The sequence below is a fragment of the Drosophila tropicalis genome, unplaced genomic scaffold, assembly GCF_018151085.1.
Source record: "Drosophila tropicalis isolate 14030-0801.00 unplaced genomic scaffold, ASM1815108v1 contig_393, whole genome shotgun sequence".
In the NCBI taxonomy this organism is placed as follows: Eukaryota; Metazoa; Arthropoda; class Insecta; order Diptera; family Drosophilidae; genus Drosophila; species Drosophila tropicalis.
The window spans coordinates 4,196,652-4,217,643 of record NW_027172855.1 but is presented as its reverse complement, the minus strand read 5'-3'; the positions used below and the strand labels follow the sequence as shown (position 1 = coordinate 4,217,643).

The 20,992-nt window shown below is 36.1% G+C and overlaps 4 protein-coding genes and 1 long non-coding RNA gene across 5 annotated transcripts in view; 1 reads left to right on the top strand and 4 right to left on the bottom strand.

The window, feature by feature from the left end:
- numb (NUMB endocytic adaptor protein) overlaps positions 1 to 12,534 on the bottom strand; it is a 32,735-nt gene extending 20,201 nt beyond the window's left edge. The window contains exons 1-2 of the mRNA XM_068284356.1: positions 12,385 to 12,534; positions 12,015 to 12,155 (exon numbers count right to left, since the gene is read on the bottom strand). The gene's annotated coding sequence lies outside the window, so the exon portion shown is untranslated. The remainder of the gene's footprint in view (positions 1 to 12,014; positions 12,156 to 12,384) is intronic.
- LOC137572608 (uncharacterized) lies at positions 11,962 to 20,792 on the top strand. The gene is made up of 2 exons (XR_011031711.1): positions 11,962 to 12,067; positions 20,715 to 20,792. It is a non-coding gene; the product is annotated as an uncharacterized lncRNA (long non-coding RNA).
- Positions 14,569 to 14,920, bottom strand: RpS28-like (Ribosomal protein S28-like). Its single transcript, XM_068284900.1, has one exon. The coding sequence runs from the start codon at positions 14,863 to 14,865 to the stop codon at positions 14,605 to 14,607; it is 261 nt and encodes an 86-aa protein (XP_068141001.1). The 5' UTR covers positions 14,866 to 14,920; the 3' UTR covers positions 14,569 to 14,604.
- On the bottom strand, positions 15,515 to 16,799 carry LOC137572972 (cytoplasmic dynein 2 light intermediate chain 1). The gene is given in 3 exon segments (XM_068284835.1): positions 15,515 to 15,913; positions 15,915 to 16,427; positions 16,489 to 16,799. Coding segments are annotated over 3 exon segments (1,071 nt in total). The 5' UTR covers positions 16,648 to 16,799.
- Positions 16,940 to 20,799, bottom strand: scat (VPS54 subunit of GARP complex scat). The gene is made up of 2 exons (XM_068284353.1): positions 20,287 to 20,799; positions 16,940 to 20,226 (listed from the first exon to the last, which is right to left on the bottom strand). The coding sequence occupies exons 1-2, from the start codon at positions 20,436 to 20,438 to the stop codon at positions 17,574 to 17,576; spliced, it is 2,805 nt and encodes a 934-aa protein (XP_068140454.1). The 5' UTR covers positions 20,439 to 20,799; the 3' UTR covers positions 16,940 to 17,573.
- Positions 20,800 to 20,992: the final 193 nt, after the last annotated feature.

The window sequence follows — 20,992 nt, the reverse complement described above, 5'->3', positions numbered from 1 at the left end:
GATGCCATGATGTCGTTTTTGGTCTCGTGTTCACAATTTGTTGTATGCTATAAGCAATATGGGCCCTAAGATTCATGAGAGGTTCTTACATATGCACCCAAGTGCATGTGTGTCTGTGTGTGTGTGTGTCCACAGATAAGGCTGAGTGGGGTACTTGAGACGTCGGCAGCAAAGCTTGAGTGGTTTTTGAAGCGAATATTATGAAAAGCTCCAACAAGCAAGTATAAGAGCTTTTTCAAGTCTAATTGTAAGCTTGACTTTAATGGTTGAATGAACTTAAGCTTGGATTGGTTGAACGATAAGTATACACTGAGAAAAATTTGTTAAACTCATCACTTGCTGCGGTTATACACATTTGAAAGGCTCACAAAAGTATCTTTTTCTAAGAATTTTTTATGGAAGCAGATTTTAATCATAAAAAAATTAAAGTTGAGGCTAGTTTTAAGAATGTAGCAGAAAAATTGTATTAAATTTTGGACGTATCCTTTACTACTTGCAGGTCCTTAACCTCTAAAATAAATACACTTTTTGGTAATTTTAATATACAGTGATTGGGGTGACAAAAATCAGACAAGTTCTATGTTTTTTGGCAACCTTTTTTGTTAATAACAACATTTTTGTTTGATGGATCGAGGAAGAGAAATAAAAACGCAAAGACACAACAGATAGATCGACTTATTGTTCAAGCATGGCTTTATACAGAACAAAAAATTCTGATTTTTAATAAAATAACAAAAAGTGATAAAAAAAAAAAAAACTAAGCCATAAACTAATTCTCTTTGATCAGTTACTAACAAAATGGGGTACAATTCAGTATTTTGGCATATTTTTTGTGGAGTCAACTTTTTCGGCTTCGTTCATAATATTAAGTTAAATAAATAAGAATTATTCAATATCTCCTAAGTTAGGAGTCCTAACACAAGTTATTCAAAACAATGTTTAGACTATGATAAAATATCCCCTGTTATTAAATCTTTCTGTGTTATACTTTAGTTCGATTTTTATGCCAGGATAATTGGTATTTCGAAGTGTTAAGCAACCGCTGGAAAAGCCTCTTTCTATCTAACTTTCAGAATAATAATCTTCTCAGTATTACAAGTTTGGTTGATTGAAACCATCCTCTGAATCATTCGAATTGTGCCAGTTTGAATGTGTCTTGTGCCCACCAATTAATTCAGCATAATTTACTCTCCCACAGGATTTGTGAGGACTTCACATGGGGGTTGACAATTTTTTAACTACCTTCAACTTTAACACAAATTTCACACCCATTATTGTGATTCTTTGCTTTAGCAAACAATTAGCCAAGGGTTGAACCCGCCTCTACCCTCCTCCTTTCCGCCATCGAAAACAACCCAAAGCCAAATAATAATAGAGAGAAAAAAAATATTTCAAGTGCCTGTGACAAGGTTCAAATGCAATTAAAAAGCATTTAACAGATTAAAGGCTATAAAAAAGAGATTGCTCTAAAAAAATAAATAAATAAATTTAAGCATGCGTTGAGGAGGGCTAGAAGCCAGCATTATCTCGATATTGAATTGAAAAACGAAAGACGATGAGACATCGAGAAGGGGGCAAGCGTGTGAACCCAGCAAGCCGGAAGTTTATTTCATTTTTTGTCAGCGTTGCCAATTTATATATAGCCCAAAGCCCTAGCTAACTAATCGATACGGTCTAAAGAGAGTGTGAGCCGCATCTACATCTAATGGCCAAAATATTGGATATTTTCTTTAGCTCTGAAATTATTTATTAATAACGGAAAATACAGCTTTCGCTAATTAGTTTGTTGGAGTTTGTTTTAATAAAACAAACACAAGCGAAAGTTTCAATATCATTAAAAATTGATATACAATATATGTATGTATGTAGATACAAAGTGGATAGAATATAAAGTTAAACGACTTGGAAATACTCTGCAACTAAATTGCACTTTAATTAAATTCAATTTAATATTGGATGCTTTGGAATTTGGAACTTTCAATTACCTTTATTGGAATGTAATTACAAATTACATAATTAAAATTTTCGTAAACCACTTTTTATTTATTTTTTTTTTAAAGAGATTAAAATGTAATTAAGACATAGAAAAAATGACACTAGAATCTTAATTTGTCTTGCCAAACCACTCATAGAATAACCAGTGTTGAAATCGTTCGATAAGTATTAGAGTTGTCACACATTTAAAAGTTTTTTAACCTCATATTATAGCGACTAAAATACTTATTTGTCATGGCTTTAGTTTAAATTATCACAGTTTAAGTATTCAATTTCAATATTTATGTTTCTGGTATATAAACCTGCTGCTAAACTTATTATGGCCATTTACATAATGACTGCAGGGTATAAAAAATAGATAAAACAGACTATAATTTATCGGCGAACATTAAACGATAATGATCTCACAGCAATAACAGTTATCCTCTTAGTTTTAAGTTTTGGTTTATTTTTTGTTTTTATTATTTTTCTGCCCATCATCATAAACATTTTCACAGCCAATTTGTTTTTCATATTATCAACCTCATTGCACTTTTCTCCCCAAGTCGCACTAAAATGCGTAATGCAATTCCATTTTACAACATTTCTTCATCAGCATCTTCCCATCCGATCCCATCCCATACCATGCCCGTTCGTGCCTTCCATTATATTTGAATTGTCTTGCAACGCCTCTGCAGCTGCAGCAACTGCAATTTGAATTGATGCCACTGCCGCTGCCCCACGGCTCCACTCCAGACTCCACTGAATTGAATTGAAGACGAAGACATCGGAACGTGCCAAGATACGCTGTATGCATACAAACATACATACATCTGGTTGTTTGTGTGAGTGTCTATCTATGTATGTGTGGGTTGGTGATGCTAAAATTGCATTAATATAATTTTTGTTCTCTTTGCTCTTTGCCTTCTATTTCTCCCATAATGTCCCCCCCCTGTTTTGGTTTGCAATGGTTGTGCCAGGCAACTGTCAAATCGGTTCAATTTTAAGATATCATAAGTTTTAACAACACATTCTACCAAGTCAACACTATTAAAGACAGAAGGAGATTACCCAAAAACAATGCTCCAATCTGATGAGGTCGGAAATGAAAATTTATATAATCAATGAAAATCGTTTCAGTTTAATTTAAACAAAAGACTTTCAGACGTAGAATCTATTTTCTGAATTAATTTTGTCGTTTAGTTTTTCCTTCAACAATATTTGCAATGGATTAACTGACTTATACTAACACCATCTTCTATCTTAAGTCAAGTCTAGTTTCATTCCAAGTCTAATTCAAATAAGTTGTCTAATATATTAGCATGACAAAATACTATCTCTATATTTAGTTAAGCTTGATTAGCTTCTGTAATAATTTCCTTATTTACTTTATGTCCTCGTGTGAATACAGTAAAATTTGTATGGCTGCCTGGAAGGTTGTCCCTTTGGTCTTAACCAGGGTTGTCACATCTACATAAAAGGGGATCACTTTTATTCTGTTTCACACACCCACGCTGGCAAAAATCTTTAAAATTCCCACGGGAAATACGTTTGGAACACGCGCCAATGTCAAAGCTTCCGTTCCCGGTGCATTTTCTTCAGAAGTCCGTGCCGCAGTTGAGTTCGGGAAAAGCTGTTCTCAGCGCAATTACACTTGTACGCCTTGTACGGCTCGGACATAAACACAAGCGAGTGGCACAGCGACGCTTAAGGATAATGTGCCACACGTCGTCGGCCTACAAATGTCTGGGAGTGTCCTTGTCTTTTAGGGTTGTTAGCCTCTCTGTGGTGGGCTGTGTGGGATGGGTGGTAACGGAAATCATGCAAAAACGTGCCGTGCACGAGCCGCGGACGAGTGATAGAAAGAAACGAAAGAAGAGAAAACTTTTCATATTACTTGCCTGTTTTGTGTCTGTCGGTGACAGTTGGCAGAACAACTTTTGCCCAACCTACCCCATATTTGAATTTAGCTACGAATCAATCAGTTCTAAGCCGCTAACTGGCATATTAATTGGTCATAAAGCAGAGTTAACCACCAAAAACCGCAGCTCTCTGGTGGTTGATGGTAACTCTGGCCAAGCCCCATCCCCCCAATGCAGAATTATTGGCTGGGAATTCTTTTTGCCTTTACACTTTTTGTATGTATTCACCAGTTGAACTTAAGCCCTATTATGCTCAAGTGTCTGTATCTTCCTGTCGGCTTCACGCTTGACTGGCTATTCTCGTATAAGGATACCCAGTTCTGTTGCGGTCATGATGAGGACCCTCGTTTTGTTAAATTGCTCATTAACTCGATCACGAAGTCGTTCAAAGGAAGGAATGCATAAAAGTATTTCAAATGAACCTTTAAGAGAACGTGAGAAGCAATGGCAAGGATGTTACTTAAATTGTCGTAGGTCAGTTTCAGAATTAAATTTTTTGGCAGTTTTTCTTAATAATATAGATTTAAAACTAAAATTTAGAATCTCCAAATATTTGCATCTTTGAAAATTATATACAACACAAATAAATCAAATGAAAATTACGTTTAACTTTCATTGAACTGAAAGCAAATTGAAAGCTGTTGAAATTTTTTAAACCTCTGAAATTAATGGTTTAATTTTACCGCAAGTTTTCTTTTGATTACTGAACAAAGTTGAAACTTTTTAATCGTAAAAGTTTTCGTCAGCCAATCAACTATAATCAAAAAACTACTTCATTTTGATAACTTTCCTGCCCCAAAGGCCATAAACCAAACCTGTGGACCAATCAATAAGCAAGCCACATCTTTTAAGGAAGATTTATGTGTAAGTTTATAGATAGTAAAGGAAGTAAATTTAAACGAATACACACACACATAAGCTATACTAGATATGCACTTCAATAAAAATATTAAGTTTAGCAAGAAAAACTTTTCGTTGTAATGGACATCCGTTTGACTTTTATTATTGCTTCAAGGTGTGTTTTTGATGAAGGCGAGAAGCACTTCAAGTGCAATTGAAAAGCTGAAAAACCACATATGTAAAACAACAAAAACAACAACAATCAGTCTGAATGCATGTGCGTTGGCAAAGGAAATGGCTTTGGCGTGGTCGAAGATAGGAAAAACTAAGAAAAATACCCATCCCATTAAAGCCACGAATCTTTATTGCCCTTTGCAGTTGCTAGACTGTTGAATCTTTCTGCAAATGAAGATATATTGTGACTTCTAAAGACAGTTTAGATATTAAGGAAAATATTGTCAACCTATCTATCTAACTTTAAGAGTTCTTAAATTGATCTCTTTAAAACTGAAATGAAATTTGAGCTGGTAGAGTAGATTTATGACTAATTAGATAACTAAACAGCCAACTCTTTTACACAAAGGAGAAGGGATTTATTTTAAAAATGATGAGAAGATAATATACAAAAGAATGTTCTAACATTAGAAAACTAACACATAAACACAATGTCCATCAAAGTCTTCTTGGATGTTCATCTAACTAATTTCATAATGACGTCTGTAAGGGTATTGAAATTACAGAACTCCAAAGGAAGAGAACAAGTTTCCGAAGCTTTTTGCGTGTGTGTGTGTGTGGGGGTGTAAATGATTGTTTTGGGTATCTTCCACATTATTGTGGGTGTCTGGATTAGACACTATTATAGCGAATCATTAATCGTGTGGCATGCCACACCGCCTAAAAGCCGCAGCAGCAGCATAACAAGCACAAATAAAAGAATAAGAATAAAAATAAAACACACTCACAAAAGGCCAATCAACATGGCCAATAGACACGCCTTGGTTCCACGGCTTTTTTGACATTCTATTGATCCATGTTGACGCTAAAGCGGGATGACGGGGATAGAGACACTTGTTACCGAAAGTCAAGTGCAAATTTATCGTCTATGTAAACAAAAACAAGTGATAAGCTAATTAACTTTATTAACATTTTAATGGAAATAATCTGCAATAAAATGTTTGAATTGTTGAATCGATTATAGATTAGTCTTATGAATACTGTTTCTAGTAATGGAACAATTCGATTGTAAAATAAACCCTTGTAATGATGAACAATGGGTTTGGAAAATGCTGTGACAATCGAAGAACAAAATTGTCTTTAAAATTTAAAAAGAACCAAACTTATACATTGAATTGAACTTTTTTTGATTTTTAACTGAACTAAAGATGTTTAAAATTTAACAGTCAGTGGAAAAACTAAAGTGTATTTCAATCAAGTAGAAAGTCTGTGATAAAAATTTAATAAATTGCAAAAAAGTTGCAGAAAGGAACAACGAATTCATGGGGTCCCGACGCTACCGAATTTTGATACTCTGGACTCCGTGTAGGACATTGTCTTTCTAATGTTACCATATGGATGGCAAATTGGTACAGTTTCTTCTTTTATGTACTGATATTATACTATCTTTAATGCAAAAACGAGTATCACACTATAAATTTTTATTTTTTACTATTACTATTTGAATAGACAGAATTTAAGATAGGATCTGTTCTAGTCTACCCCAATAAGTAAAAGGTGTATTCTGATTAAGACCTTGCTGTAGTTTTCATCTACATATATGGGGAATCTATATTCTCTGTTAGATTTACATTTCCATCAAAGAACAGTGTTTGTTGTTGATGTTCTCTGATGAATTACTTTATAATGCAAAATTTAGATATTATTAATTTCCTTAAAATCCTTTACACAGATATTTGAAAACTATGTTTAATCTTCGTAAATAATTTATAAATTTTGTAAACTATTTTTAGAAATACTTTTAATGAAGGAACAAAAATCAAAATAAATTTTGATATACATATGTATCAAAATATTCGTATTCCAATCTTAGATACTTACAAGCGGAAAACACAGATGGAAATTATAAAACTTATATCTTTGATTTTTAAGATAGAGTCAAAATCATTTTTAACCTTTACTTTTCATTATCTTTTAATACAGGTAAACAATTAATGTACAAAATTTAAAAAGTTTATAAAATATATCATCGAATGTTTTCTGATAATTATAAATGACCTTTAGAAGTGTTATCACCATAGAATACATAAATCAAATAGTTACTAAGTAGTTAAAACCTTTACTTAATGCTCAGATATATATTTTTGCCCACTGTTTGTCTAGAAATTTATCAAGATTTCCTTGTCCATAGCAGAAAAGAAAAAACAGAGTGTGTGTGTGTTTGGGTGGGTGAGTGTGTGCGAGGAAGGAAATGAGAAGGGGTAAGCTCGATTGTCACGCGGCGAACTCGTAAATCTAATGGGATCCAAGCACTATATATACATATAGATACATTTCATGCGTATACGTTTTATGGGACTACTGAGTCGTCTCTGGCGATTTAAATGTGTAAAAAAGACATTGAAAGCGTGCTAAGAAATGCCAACTAAGGATAATAATAATAGTGATGGCAAACGGATGTGGCGGAGGATAAGAGAAATGCAAGAAATGTAAGTTCTTGGAAAAAGTGTTGACATTTCTATTTAATGAAACCTAATTAATAATGTTCTTTAAACAAATATTGCAATTTAATTGCCACACTTAATTGTTGACTGATTACACAGCACCCTCTTTGTGCTTCCCTCATCCTCCCCCCCAACACGAAAACTGTCATACATGAGTATGAACTCGTAGCCCTATTCTCGCCGCCTACTTACAAATGAAATTAAACACAATTTTTCATGCTCTACTAAGAGTTATGCACACTTAACTACTACTACTTCTCTCTGTTGTCATCCCATCCCATCCCAACTCAACATCATCATCATCATCCGTCGTCATCGTGGGTGCGACAAAAAGTAAAGAACAAGACTACGATTTAAGTCCCTGCCATCTGGATCTAAGTGGAGGTTTCTACCGACTGTCATGCTTGGCTGCTCATTTATGACCATAGAGCACAATCAGAATGTATCTCAGAGATACATACGTACCCATACACACAATGTTTGTAGCTACGTAAGTGAGAAATGCATTTCGTTGCCTTGCATTTTATTTTAAAGTAGCAAGCATTGTAACTCTTTGGTTACTTTTATTTCCTCCCAAAAGTTCATTGTGCTCTATGCTTTACCTGAGGAAAAGAAGGCAGTGATTTGTTGCATAGTCCCCCAAAGGGGTTACTTTGGTCATGGTTCGAAGTCCGGCTAATTATGGTCAGAAGATACATATATCAAATAAAATGTTCAGTCTTTGGGAATTATAAATAATTGTATATCTCATTACTTAACGACAACTATACACAGTTGACCCTTCTTGTACTTTTATTTGCAAACACGAAACCTCTACAAAATCGTTTCCTATATTTACGACGATTTAAAAATTAAGAGCGGAGGCAACAAATTGCACATTCTTTTTTTTTTGGTTTTTTTTTTTCCTGCCCTACCCCAAGCTCCACCAAACCCAAGACATCACATAATAATTCATTGTCATACCCCAGACGCCCTCGACAATTTAGCATCTTTAAATTATATTTGACATTTAATAAAAACAAAAACAAAAAAATTGATTGTGACTGGTGGGTTGGGAACCATATTAAAAATTCTGCGTTTGTTGTTCGGTCAACGAATTTTTAGTACCCTACGGCAACGAATACACTATCTACATAGCTATTTCTAGGTATTCCCTTCTATAAATCAGTTTAGCGATCTTCACCTTTATAATGTTATTTTCGCATATTTACCTTAACTCACAACTTGACTAGTTCAATATACTCTTGTAGAGTACGATTACAAGGTATCAAAATCTTTACCCATTGTATGTATCTTCTTCCATAGAAATATGGCATAGCCTAGAGGAGGAAAGACTCTTATTATGCATATAAATCGATTCGCTTGGATTTCCTCTCGATCATTTGTCATTTTATGGCACTTTCAAGTTTCGAGTTCAGTTCAGTTTAATTAGCAGATTCTAATTTACACAATTAACATTTTGTTCATAAATTTATGTACCGTACTGGTCATGCATTATATACATATATAAACGAACTGGAAGGTCATTGGAATCAAAAGTAAAATACAAAACGAAAAAAAAAAACCAAATTGTTTTTCGAAAGTCAATAAGTAAAGATTTTGTTCATAAAAGCTTTTCGGTTACCAAGCGCCGCCACATGCTGGCGGCAACTAAATGAGGTTTTAGTATACTTACTTACTTACAGTACGTATTATGATTAATCATCATACACACAATGACCCACACACTCACACAGACATACTTACTCGCAGAATACAGGTAAAAATGGAAGCAACGTTTTTGGTTTCCACGATTCGAGGTAAAATCCATAGCAAACAAAAAAAATATGAAAAAAATAATTATTTTTAAGCTTTTTTTGTGCTCTTTTTGTTTTGTGTGGCATTTTCATGGTTTTGATTTTACTCCTAAAGTACAAAAAAAAAAAACAAAACCACAGAATAATATAAGCTTCAGTTTGAAAGTTCTTCAATCGGATAGAAACTCATCGGACCTTCTTTTGTACCCTTTTTCGACATCAATTGGAAGCGCTGTATCCAAATAATTTAATTTTAGTTAAGAATTAAGTAGAAACAAAGTCCTAGAAACCAGACTTTTTCATCCTGAAACCATATTTTTTGATTGAATTTTTGTATACTACTAGTAATACTTTTGTTTGTAAATACTAGAGCCACTTATTCATTTCTTTTGAAATACTGCCAAAATATCATAAGTTTGAGTTAAGTTAATTCAAATAATAAAGCACAGAATTTGGTGACTTAAAAACACATTTGACCATTTCAGTCTGTTTCCATTGAAACCTAAGGAACTTGATAGATCTTCCAGGCCAAAAAAGACATCATTAAGATACTAAAATCAAGTTGACAATTTGATTTAAAAATGGTGAGAAATTAGGATTTCTTGTACGCAAAGGATCGCATTATTTCTTGATTCCGTTTTCATTTTTAAATTTGTTAAAAAAAAAACAGTTTGCTTAACAAACTGCTGGCCAAAATGGTTATACCCAACAATTTTTCCATAGTACTTCATAAAAAGAAGACTCATGCCCAATTTTGGTATTTCTGGTTTGTGGTTTTGTGCGTGGGCCACTGTCCGAATATTGGTAAATAAAACTGGAACTGGCCAAAACTGAAAAAAACAACAATTATTCTTAAGCATTACGAATAGGTGACGAAATAAATATTATGCATTGTAGTTGAAGTAAAGACAAAAGTTCTGCTATAGCAAAAAGTAGAATAAGAATCCAAGAAAAATAAACTTTGACCAAGAAAATATGCACACAATGCAAATAAACTGAGTTTGAATTTGAAGAAAATCTTCACATGAAATTTTATCTACCCTTTAAAAACGAACATTTGCTCCGTCTCTGTAGAAGAAAGCAATACTCATCGAATACTGTTCTGTTAAGTATTTAGTAATTAAAATATATTAAAAGTATTTTGATTTGTATGAGTAAATATAGCCATAAGGGATCTGTAAATCTGGGATCTGGAGTGTCTAAGTAGAAAATTTAGATTTACGGTCTAGGAAATCCTGTAGGTGAAGGACCTAATAAAAGTGCCCGACCCGTTAGTAAATTCGCTAGTTTTGGCGTAAGAACAAGCGAAAAAAGTAAGAATGATTAGAAATATAAATATTTCGGGGGTGTCTAGACTCTAGAGTGTTATACTCAGTGAAAGTCTAGTCGTGGACAACAGGGGGAAGAATTTTACAGTGACAAGAAAATTATTTACATATAAAATCAGTTTCCGGAATGTTTCTGGAACCGAAATTACACTGTATGTACTTATCTAAAAAAAAAAAAAGTTTAATTACTCCAATATTTATGACAGATTCAACGATATGTTTATATAGTATATACAAATTGAAACTCATATTACTTATTTTCAGAACACATTCTAATTTTTAGTGAAACCAATATAAAAATGTGGTATTAAACTTTTCTTAAAGCCTCTATTAAATTTCCATTCTAATTACGTCATTCTAAGTAAAGTATATGTAGGATGCCTGATGAACATATTAATCCCTGAATGCTTCTACCAAACTAAGTAAAGTCTTTAGACAATTGTCTATTAAAGGGCATCCGATCTCGACCATATGGCGAGCACACTAACACACTCACACATACACAGATACAAAAAACGCATGTTTGCAAGGCGACGCTGACTGTTGCCTTGGCAATGTGACAAAATGCAAAAAAAAAAAAAAAAAAACAAACGACTGACGAACTGACTGACTGACTGTAAACTGGCAGAAGCAGTATGCTTTTTATACCTAGTAATCAAAGAATAAAATGGGATTTATGGAATATCGAATTCATTTTAAACCGCAAAATATATATTATTAAAATATAAATATATAATATTAATCATCATCAACATATCACTTTTATATTTGAATTTAAAGAGAGAGAGAGAGAGGGAGAGAGATTTACAGCTCTGTGGTGCAGCAATTAATACATTAATGATAAACTTTATGGTCTTTCATATCGAATTTATGACCAAGGATGAATAATTTCTATTGGAATGTGTATTGGCATTACCTAACCTCAGTTGAAATCTATTATAATCAAAGTTACCGTGGGAAGGATCGACCCAACTTTGCCGAAAATTACATGCATTATGTAGGAAAGAAAATTGAATAAATAAATAATAACAACTTCTGTAAATTGCAATGGGTAATCGGGTAATTTGTCAGGACATAGTTACGCCCAGCCTAATATAGGGTACAACAAAGTCGGTGACCCCAATTAAAGTTTGCAATTTGGTCTCCTCTTTTCTGTTTATTTCCCCGATTAAATAAACGCACACACGCAAACAACTCAAAAAGGTTCCCCGAAAAAAAACGCCGAAAAGAAACAGAAAAGAGCGCCAAGCTCCAGAATAGCCAAGAAAATCAATATTTCGGTGTTTTGGTCACCAAAAAAAAAAACAAGAAATAAAACAAAAAAGTCTGAAAAAAATATGTGGCATAGAAAAGGAGCGCACGAGCATGACAAAAATTGGAGCAAAAGCGAAGTAAAGTCAAAAACATCGCGTGTGAAAAGAAGCGAGACGAAAGTAAAGTAAAGTTATAAATATAGTGAAATCCAAATCAACTCACCTGTGAATTTTTGCACATCCAAGTATGATGAAGGAAAGATGCCAACAATTCAGGTAAATTTAATATTTTTTTTTTTATTAATTTTCTTAAACTTATATTATTTTCTTTGAATGACAAACAAATGATGGGACACAATTGAAACTAAAAGAAACAGAGAACAAAACAAATGCTTTCAATATCCAGGTGGATTCCAACTGATTACACAACAAATGCAAACTCCACGAAACGAAGTTTCATATGGGGAGCGGAGTGGATATCAAGATTTTTTTGCTTTTTTTGTCACTTATTCTTCAACTGTCATGCGAATTTGTCCAACGAAAATGTTAGCACACAGTTGTTAATAGGAAAATTATTTATAATATTCAATTACTTTTTGCCTTTCTCATTCAATTTTCATACCAAACACCAAATCACAGTAAATTTGTGTGTTTTTTTTCCTTATATTTTGCATCGCGCCTTTGGCGAAACTCCGCGACACTACACCAAATGAACGCCAACAACGCGGACCAACAACTGAGCGAAAAGTCACTCGGGCTTTGTGCTTGGAGCTCCGAAGCCAGGCCCCCCTTCCGCCCACAGAAGAGAGAGAGCAAAGCAACATGTTGAGTAGCAGAAATGAGTGGAGGGTAGATTCACAGCGCACATGCGTTTTGTGGAGCAAGTTGCCACTGTTATTCTCAGAATAGGCCAACAAAATTCACTCAGCAAATGAAAACCGTGACTTACAATTAGATGTTCCACATATACCGACCACAAAAGTGAGATGAAGGGTCTACAACAATGATAATACCTTGTAAAGTGATTCAGTTTGGGAGGTTTTTACATAGGTATTAACCCAAAATTTGTTGAATGTTGAACATATAGTTTCCGTTATGACTTCGAACTTCGTAATTAGTGTTAAATAATTACTAATTATACAATAAAATATTCCACAATAAAAATTGTTAAAAAACAAAGCAAGAATTACTAAGCTAATTTGACTTTCGCCGATTCCAACAAAGTTTCTGAATAGTATATTAAAATTTGTAAAATGTAAAGCAACATTCAGAGCGATAAAGACATTTCTGTTGAATTTGAAAAGACACCAGACCAGACAAATTTATCGCTGGTCTTCAAAAAAATTTTGTCACCTACGAATTCATTTGGTGTGAAGTTTGCCAGAAAAGTGTGCCCTTGAGATATCAGTGTATTCTCCAAAATAAAGGCGAAAATCTATATTCAAACATCAGACCTTCTTTCAAAACATAGATAACAGGAAAAGTTGTTGTATATATACATATATATTTAATTGTTGTTAGTTTGTTCTCAACAAATGGTAAAAGATATGGTGCTGATATTCTTTAGAAAGGGTATTCAAATATACATTGTTTATTATAGAGCAACTGATGTTTACTGGAAATTCGTTTGAAATGCTCTACTAAGTTTACTCTACTCTCTACTAGGTTTAGTAGGTATTCAAATAGTTGCATTCGCTTGATTTGTTACGGTGAAAAATGTTGATAACTTAATAAAAACAAAGAAAGAAAAGACAAAACAGTGCTACACTTAAAAAAGAAGTCATATAATGTATTATTAAATTTTATGTTATTTGTTTATCGATTGAAAATATTCTTTTCTTTCTACATATCAGCATTAAATATTTTGCTTATTAAAATATTAAGGTAAATAACCCTTTTATTTTTAATTAAATTGGTAGATTTGATTTTTTTTATTATTAACATGATCAGAGAGAGCTTTTATATATGCTCTTTAAGTATCTCTCGTGCTTCTATTAACGGTATAATAAACTCACAACTGTAAAAAGCAACCACCCTTTGTAACAGTCTCTGTTAACTGGGCGCCAAATTTGAAATCAAATATTTTTGATTGGTTTTAAAAGCTTTAATGCAGCAAGCAACATTAAGTATTTTACATTTATTCATTATACCCTTGCAAAAAGGGTATATTAATTTTGGTCAGAAGTGTGCAACGCATAGAACGAAGCATCTCCGACCATACAAAGTATATACATATATTCTTGATCAGCACGACGAGACGAGTTCAAATGGCCATGTCCGTCAGTCTGGATCAACGCAAACTTCCCCTAGACCTACAGAGCTACAGAGCTGAAATTGCACGTAGGCTTGTATGTACTGCAGGGGTTTTATATCTCGGATTCAGTCGGAGTGAACCACTATATCATATAGCTCCCATACAAGCCCCGAAGTCACGAACAGTGACTTTTCTCAATAACTTCGTTATTTTCTGTTCTATTATCGTGAAACTTAATATTATACAGTTTATTCCGCCTATAAACGACTATTTGATCAAGATCGGGTGACTATATCAAATAGCGCCCATAAAAACGATCGGTGGAAAACAGTGACTATGTTCAATATCTTCGTTATTTCCTGTGATCGTAGGCCATTCTTTCGCAAACATAAGCCTTTTTTAGATAAAACGTTCTTACACATTGATGGCTAATAGGTAAGGAAAAAGTTACCAAAAAAGTTGCAAGGTTATGTAAACTTTGACGCGGTCGAAGTTAGCCCCGGCCCTCTGTTGTTTTGTTTCAATAACTTTTACTACATAATTCTTTATCGAATATCTATTAAACAAGACAAATAAAGGACAAAAATGTAACTTCGTTTCGATTCGATTCTTGTGGATTAAATTGTTCCAATTCATCAATTTCAATAATTTGTCCAGGACGAACGGGTCCTTTGACAGCGCGCATTATTTGATTCCGCGGAGGCTCCAGCAGCTGCAGACGGCATTCAGTGAATGTTCCACTTGCCCCGATGCGGCTCAAAACTTTGATGACACGAGCCTTGGTGGTTGGTGTCTTCATTTTGGACAATTTCTTGAACATTTTGAAATTTCAAATAACTTAATCTGCTATTTTCGAATAAGCAACACAGAGTGAATCGAATATTATTTATTTTTATGCCTTATCAAAAAACATTTCCGTCATCGCTTGCTTTGATTACTCACTTTAAACATCAAACATTCACATGAGTCTGACTCTTAGGACTAACTAAGTTAAATATCTTTATCAAAATGATTCTAATTGTTAAAGTTAACGTTGTTAACAGCTTAATTATAAAAAGACTGGTTTATTTAAACAAGGATAGCTCAGGGACTTTGAAAAACTTTCGAAGATTTAGCTTTCAGTTATTAAATATTTATTATATTAACGTTATCCTGAGATAACGAGATTAAACGATTTAGACAATGAATTTTATCTCTCTTCGAATTCCTGAATATTGATTATTTCCCCCGGGCGTACAACTCCCTTGACAGCGCACATTGTTTGGACCCGTGGAAACTGCAATAGTTCTACACGGCATTCCGTGAAATCTCCACGTGCTCCAATACGGCTCAATACCTTGATGACCCTAGCGCTAGTTGTTTTGGGATTCATGACTTAAAATTAATGTTTTTTTTTTTTTTAATTTTTGTTTATTAATACTTTCAAGTAACATTTCACCCATAACCCACTGGGTTTTGTACACAGCCTTTTAGTTTGCAACGCTCTCAAATTTGCCACGCAGTAGAACATCCCTCATGATCCCGGACAGCTCTTCGTCCTTTTGGGCTCGCATCTCATCGATCACTGACTCTCGGAACCCGGCATCTTTGGCTGGATCCTGGGGTAGTTGCTGTTGCTGCTTCTCCAGCTGCAATTGAGGGACTTCCACACCCAAAGAGGCTCCGATTCGCTCAATACTCAAGGCACCAGTGTCACTGATTTTCGACCAACTATCTGTGCCAAACCAAATGGACAGTGCTTCATTATAATCGGTTACATGTGCACGAAATGGATGGGCAGGACTACCAAATCCCAGATGACTTATGGTGTCCCTGAGAACCTTTGCCAATTTGGGTATCTTTTGGGAATAGAAGAGAACAGCGCCCCCCGATTAGATGGGCCATGGAACGCAGGCAACGGCAAATATGTTTCTTTAGCGCAGGATCCAGATCCATGAAGATATCGTATTTGCCACCCACAATGACAACCGGAAACGGTAGCAGGTCTAATGTGACTAAATCCCCCTGATGCTGTTGACCAATTCTCTCTAGGGAACGTTGCTCGAGCGTTTCCTTCAGTGCTGGACTGGCTTGTTCCAGCATATGATTGGCAGTTTCTCTCAGTCCCTTGTAGGCACACTCTAAATCGGTCCACACACGCTGGGGCTGTGATAGGTCCAGCATAATGAATACAGCCAACTGCTGCAGACCATGAGTACGCATGGGCACATCCAGCAGTTGTTCGGCATTATCCAACGACCCCAATTCCCAGACATTCAAAACCTGAGCTGATCTGCCACTGCCAGTGCCCATGCGCCGGCCGAAACTGTATTCCAAGGCCAAAGTGGGTCGTGTGGAGAGGTCTTCGCGGTCAAAGAACTTACTAATTGCTGTGGATTTGCCCTGAACATCAAAGGATTACTCTAGGATAATCATTAATTGGAAGGAATTTAACTTTTCTTACCACACACTTGCTTCCTAGGACAAATAGAGTTTTCTCCCTTGGCATGGACGTGGCCTCCAGTTGACGTAGCCGTTGCTGCTCCTCTGCCAATTTCCCAGCAATATCCTGTATACTGGGCGTGGCATTCTCATTTATTTCTTGATTTTTCATTTCGAACATTTTCAGAAATCGTTTTTGTAAATTGTAAAAGAAGTTGCGGCAAACGCATCCTATGAACTAATGTGGCAAGGAGAAAAATATTTGTTTTGTCCAACGTAGAAATATGATGTTGCCCTTGGCAACGCAAAAGAGGGATGTCTAGACGACTTTTGTATACTCTGAATCTCAATAACAAAGAGGTAGGCATAATTGAAGATTGTAGGAAAAGTTGCAACGACTCTACGGAGACAACAAATTAAAGGGAAAAACAAAAGGAGGAATAGTGACTGTTAAGGATTAAAACATGTTAATATAAACTTAAACAATTTTATTAGGATAAAAACATATGCAAGCAGTCTGAACTACAAATAATAAGGTATGGATATAACTTAAAAGAAAACACTATTGATGGATGGATTGGGAATTATGAAAAACTGGAAGGAATCGTTTTGTTCTCATACTGACAAAAAATGGTGATATATACATATTTAGCTAATGTTACCTTTAGTTAGTTACCTTTCCTTCTTCCATATACATGTACATATAGATATAAGATTGGATAATAGATTATTATATCTACGCTTTAATCAGATGCCAATTTGGACAATTTTTGGGCTTAAATGTTAATCAAAAGTGCAACAAAAGTTGTACATAATTTGTTGCTAAATTCCTTCTTATCATTGTTTTTTCTTTTTTGTTTTTGTCGTTTTTGATTGGGCGTTACATAAAATATGCAGTACAAATATTTATATACTATATATAGGAATATATATAAATAAGGAATAACAAAAATAATTTACAGATGTAAGGGAAACCTGAAAATAGTAAAAACAACAACAAAGATTTATGAAAAAAAAAAAATAATAATAATAATAATATTAATTAATAAACTTGTCTAAGATTGCTTGCAAATTTTTTGAAAATTTTTTAAGCAATTGGAATACTCTCTAGTAGAGCCAAATGTCCTCCAAAATGCTATTATCTAGTTGGGGTGGAGGCAAGGCCTTTAATGTACGCAATGTTTCCATATAGAAGGTTAACTCCGAGGTGACCACACCATGCTGTGGTCCACCATTATTGTTAATATTGAGCTTGAGCAGCTGCTCTCTCAGCTTATCCTTGAAATTGCGATGCACAATGGCATAGATTTCATGGATTTGCGTTTCGGGCAGTACTCCGGCAATGGCCTCATGTAATTTAACCAAATGCCTGGATATATGGCGAAATGTTTGCGATGGTATGGGCGGACGAGCATCCCAGGCTTCCAAATGCGAGTTCACACGATCCGAGACAATGCCATGAATTTTATTTTCAATCTCCTTGATGTGACCCTGATAGTCCCGTTCAATGGACTCATAGCCACTCATCGAGTGGAAGTGTTGCCGCAATTTTGGCAACAGCCAAAGTACCAATTGCAGGGCACGCGACACCAGAGCGAGATTCGTGCTAGTAATGGTCTTAAGACCAGCCACACGCATGGCTCCAGCTCCAATGATGAGTTGGCAACTCCGAGAGTTGAATAGTCGCAAAAGATCTACGATATTTCTGGCATGGTAGCTATCCAGTATGGGCAATCGAAGCGAACTTGCGCCATATTCGTATAGCATTTGTATAAGCATTAGAGAGGCACTGACCAAGGCATAGGGTTGCTTGCCATCGACCAAGAGGACAGGATTCCCGGCAACGACGCCACCATTGCCATTAGACAGATGTGTTAACGATGCTGAGTTCTTCTCGTATTTGGTGTAATCGACATTGGCCAAGCGATCGATGATCTTTTGAAATTCCTGCGGTATATCCACTTGACGCCATCTCTCCTGATCGAGCAGTAGGGATAACTTGTGCTTTCTTTCCGCATGAAACTTTTGGGCATAACGTGTGGCCTGCACTTTTAAAGACAACTGCAGTGGAACACTTTGGACGCCGCATATGATCCGAGTAGTTTCACTAAATTGTTCTATAGTTTCCGCTAGTTCCTTCAATTCCTGTTCGCTTGCCGAACTACGCTCTAAACTCTGAGTTGACACTATGTTGGCACATCGTTCGTGGCAATAATGACAGACAGCCTGAAGCAGGGAATCCAGTTGGGCTTTCAAGTTATCGTGGTGTTGCTGACTGAGAAATGCCTCGGAATCAATCAAATTGACTGCATCTTGGGCTCCGACAGCAGCATCAGCTGTCTGCTGCATTATGCCCACCACAACGCGTATTCGTTCGAGTATGGAACTCAAGGCCTGACTTGAACGTTGCAATAGGCAAATCCATTCGCCCAAGGACAGGTCCAAACTCTGCTCTCCGGCACCCGTCAATGTGATCTCCTGATCTCCGCTGTCCTTTTGGGTTAGCACTTCAATAAGAAGTTGCTTAATTATGGCTCGAATTGTTGCAATGGACTCTTGCTGATACATTTGGACAAACGAGAAATTTTGTTTGCGCAACAGACCCATTATAATCGAAACCAATTTATCCTCCTCGGCACACACACTATCCGATTCACGATTACCCTCACTCAATGGTCTATTGAGATCAGCGGCTACATAACGCTCGAATTCGGTGGTCAACATCTTATCGATCAATTTCTCCATTTCACTCAACTGCATGGGCAAATGCTTAAAGCAATGAACCCCCAACAGTTCGGCGGAGAGGATCTCCTGGGTAGTGCCAATTAAATCTAAGGCGGCCACATAGTCCTGGGTGCCCAGAAGCAATTGCAGCATGGGTTGCGTCTTATGGACAGTGGCCATCAAACGGAGTTTATCCAAGGCAAGATTATAGTGCTGCCGCCGTTTGGCGTAAAGTAAAACGCGAAAACTATCCACCACCGATGTCTCATGCAGTTGGCTTAGGGATAAACGCAAGTGACGCACTTGCTCGGTGGCCACTTCCATTTCGGCCAAAATTGCATGTTGTGTGGTCATGGCATGGAAAAATGCACCCGATTTCTGGGCAACTTGTTGGGCAATTTTCACTTCTACAATATCCAAATAGTGACTAAGTTGCTCCTGCAATTGGCGTCCAGTTTGTGGACGCTCTGCGGGTGATGTTTCCATGTAGTGAGGAAAGACTTGCTTAAATGTCGCCGGATGATGCAGTTGCAGCTGGGATTTCAGAAAAATCTCTGGCACAGACTTAAGATCACCGAGCGAATGATCGGTCAACAGAGTTCCGTTCTCTTTGGTGTGATCCTTCTGCAGCTCTAGCTGCTGCTGCTGACGACGTTCATGCCAACGATATCGTTTGCCTATACTGCCCAAATATACGGAGAAATCCTTATGGGTTATGTCAGGCAGCCGTGGCGACGCAGCAATTTGCTGAGGCGAACGTTCCACAAAATGTTCCCCCCATTTTTTGGTAAACAAATTACTCTGTTTGCCCTTTGAGGGATCATTGAGAACGGCCGGCAGATTCTGAGCAGCTGAATACACACCCCATTCGGGTGGCATTTCCCTGGTTTGCTGATTCACATGGTATTTGGCCACATGGGCATCATAGTCCCGATCGGAGACGCCATCCAAGGGCAGCGAAGCGCAGACACCATTGAAGCCATATCGACACACATAGGAGCCGCCCTCCTTAGAGCAGTGGCGATTGCGCAAGTGACTGGAACAGAAGTTGGAGAACGGATTACAAAGTTATAACAAATAAATGCAACCCACTTACCTGACAAACTCCGCTATCGAATTAAAGTGCTCCCTAGTGCAGTAGTAGCAGCTCTGCCAGCTTGCCCCTTGACCACCACCAGCACCTAGGCTGGTACTAGAGAGTTTTCTCTCCGTGGCATCAACTCCTGCTCCTGCTCTTGTTGTGGCCATAACACATGCTACAAAAGTGCCCCTCCTCCTGTCCTACCTTTTGCGGCGGGCCTGGCACACCTGCTCTTTCTTCTTTGCCCCTGTCGACGTGTTCTTATGTCAATGTTTGTTTTTGTTTTACTTTAACGTTTTTGCCACAGCTGTTGCACTTTTGTTGCTATTGCTCATGCCTTTCCTTTAGCTCGATTTTTTGGTCCTTAACTTGGCTATGAGCCGTGGATTTTTGCAAGCATTATTTCTTGGTTTTGTTTTTAATAAATTGTGTTTTTATTACAGTTTTTCTCGCCGCTGTTCGTTTCGTTTTTAATTGAGCAATGGAACAATATTATGGTGACGTTATCTAGTGTTGCAAAACGTCGAATTAGTGCCGACCAGCCTTAAGCATGAATGACACTACACTAGTATGAATTAAGCATGAATGAGACTATATTTTCGTCAGTAATATTGTTTTTGAATGACTTCTAATGTACGTATAATAAAAAAAAATTATTCACAAAAAAACGTGACAATATTTTTCTTATATGTGTTTTTCCCGTTTTTTAATTGTTAATTAA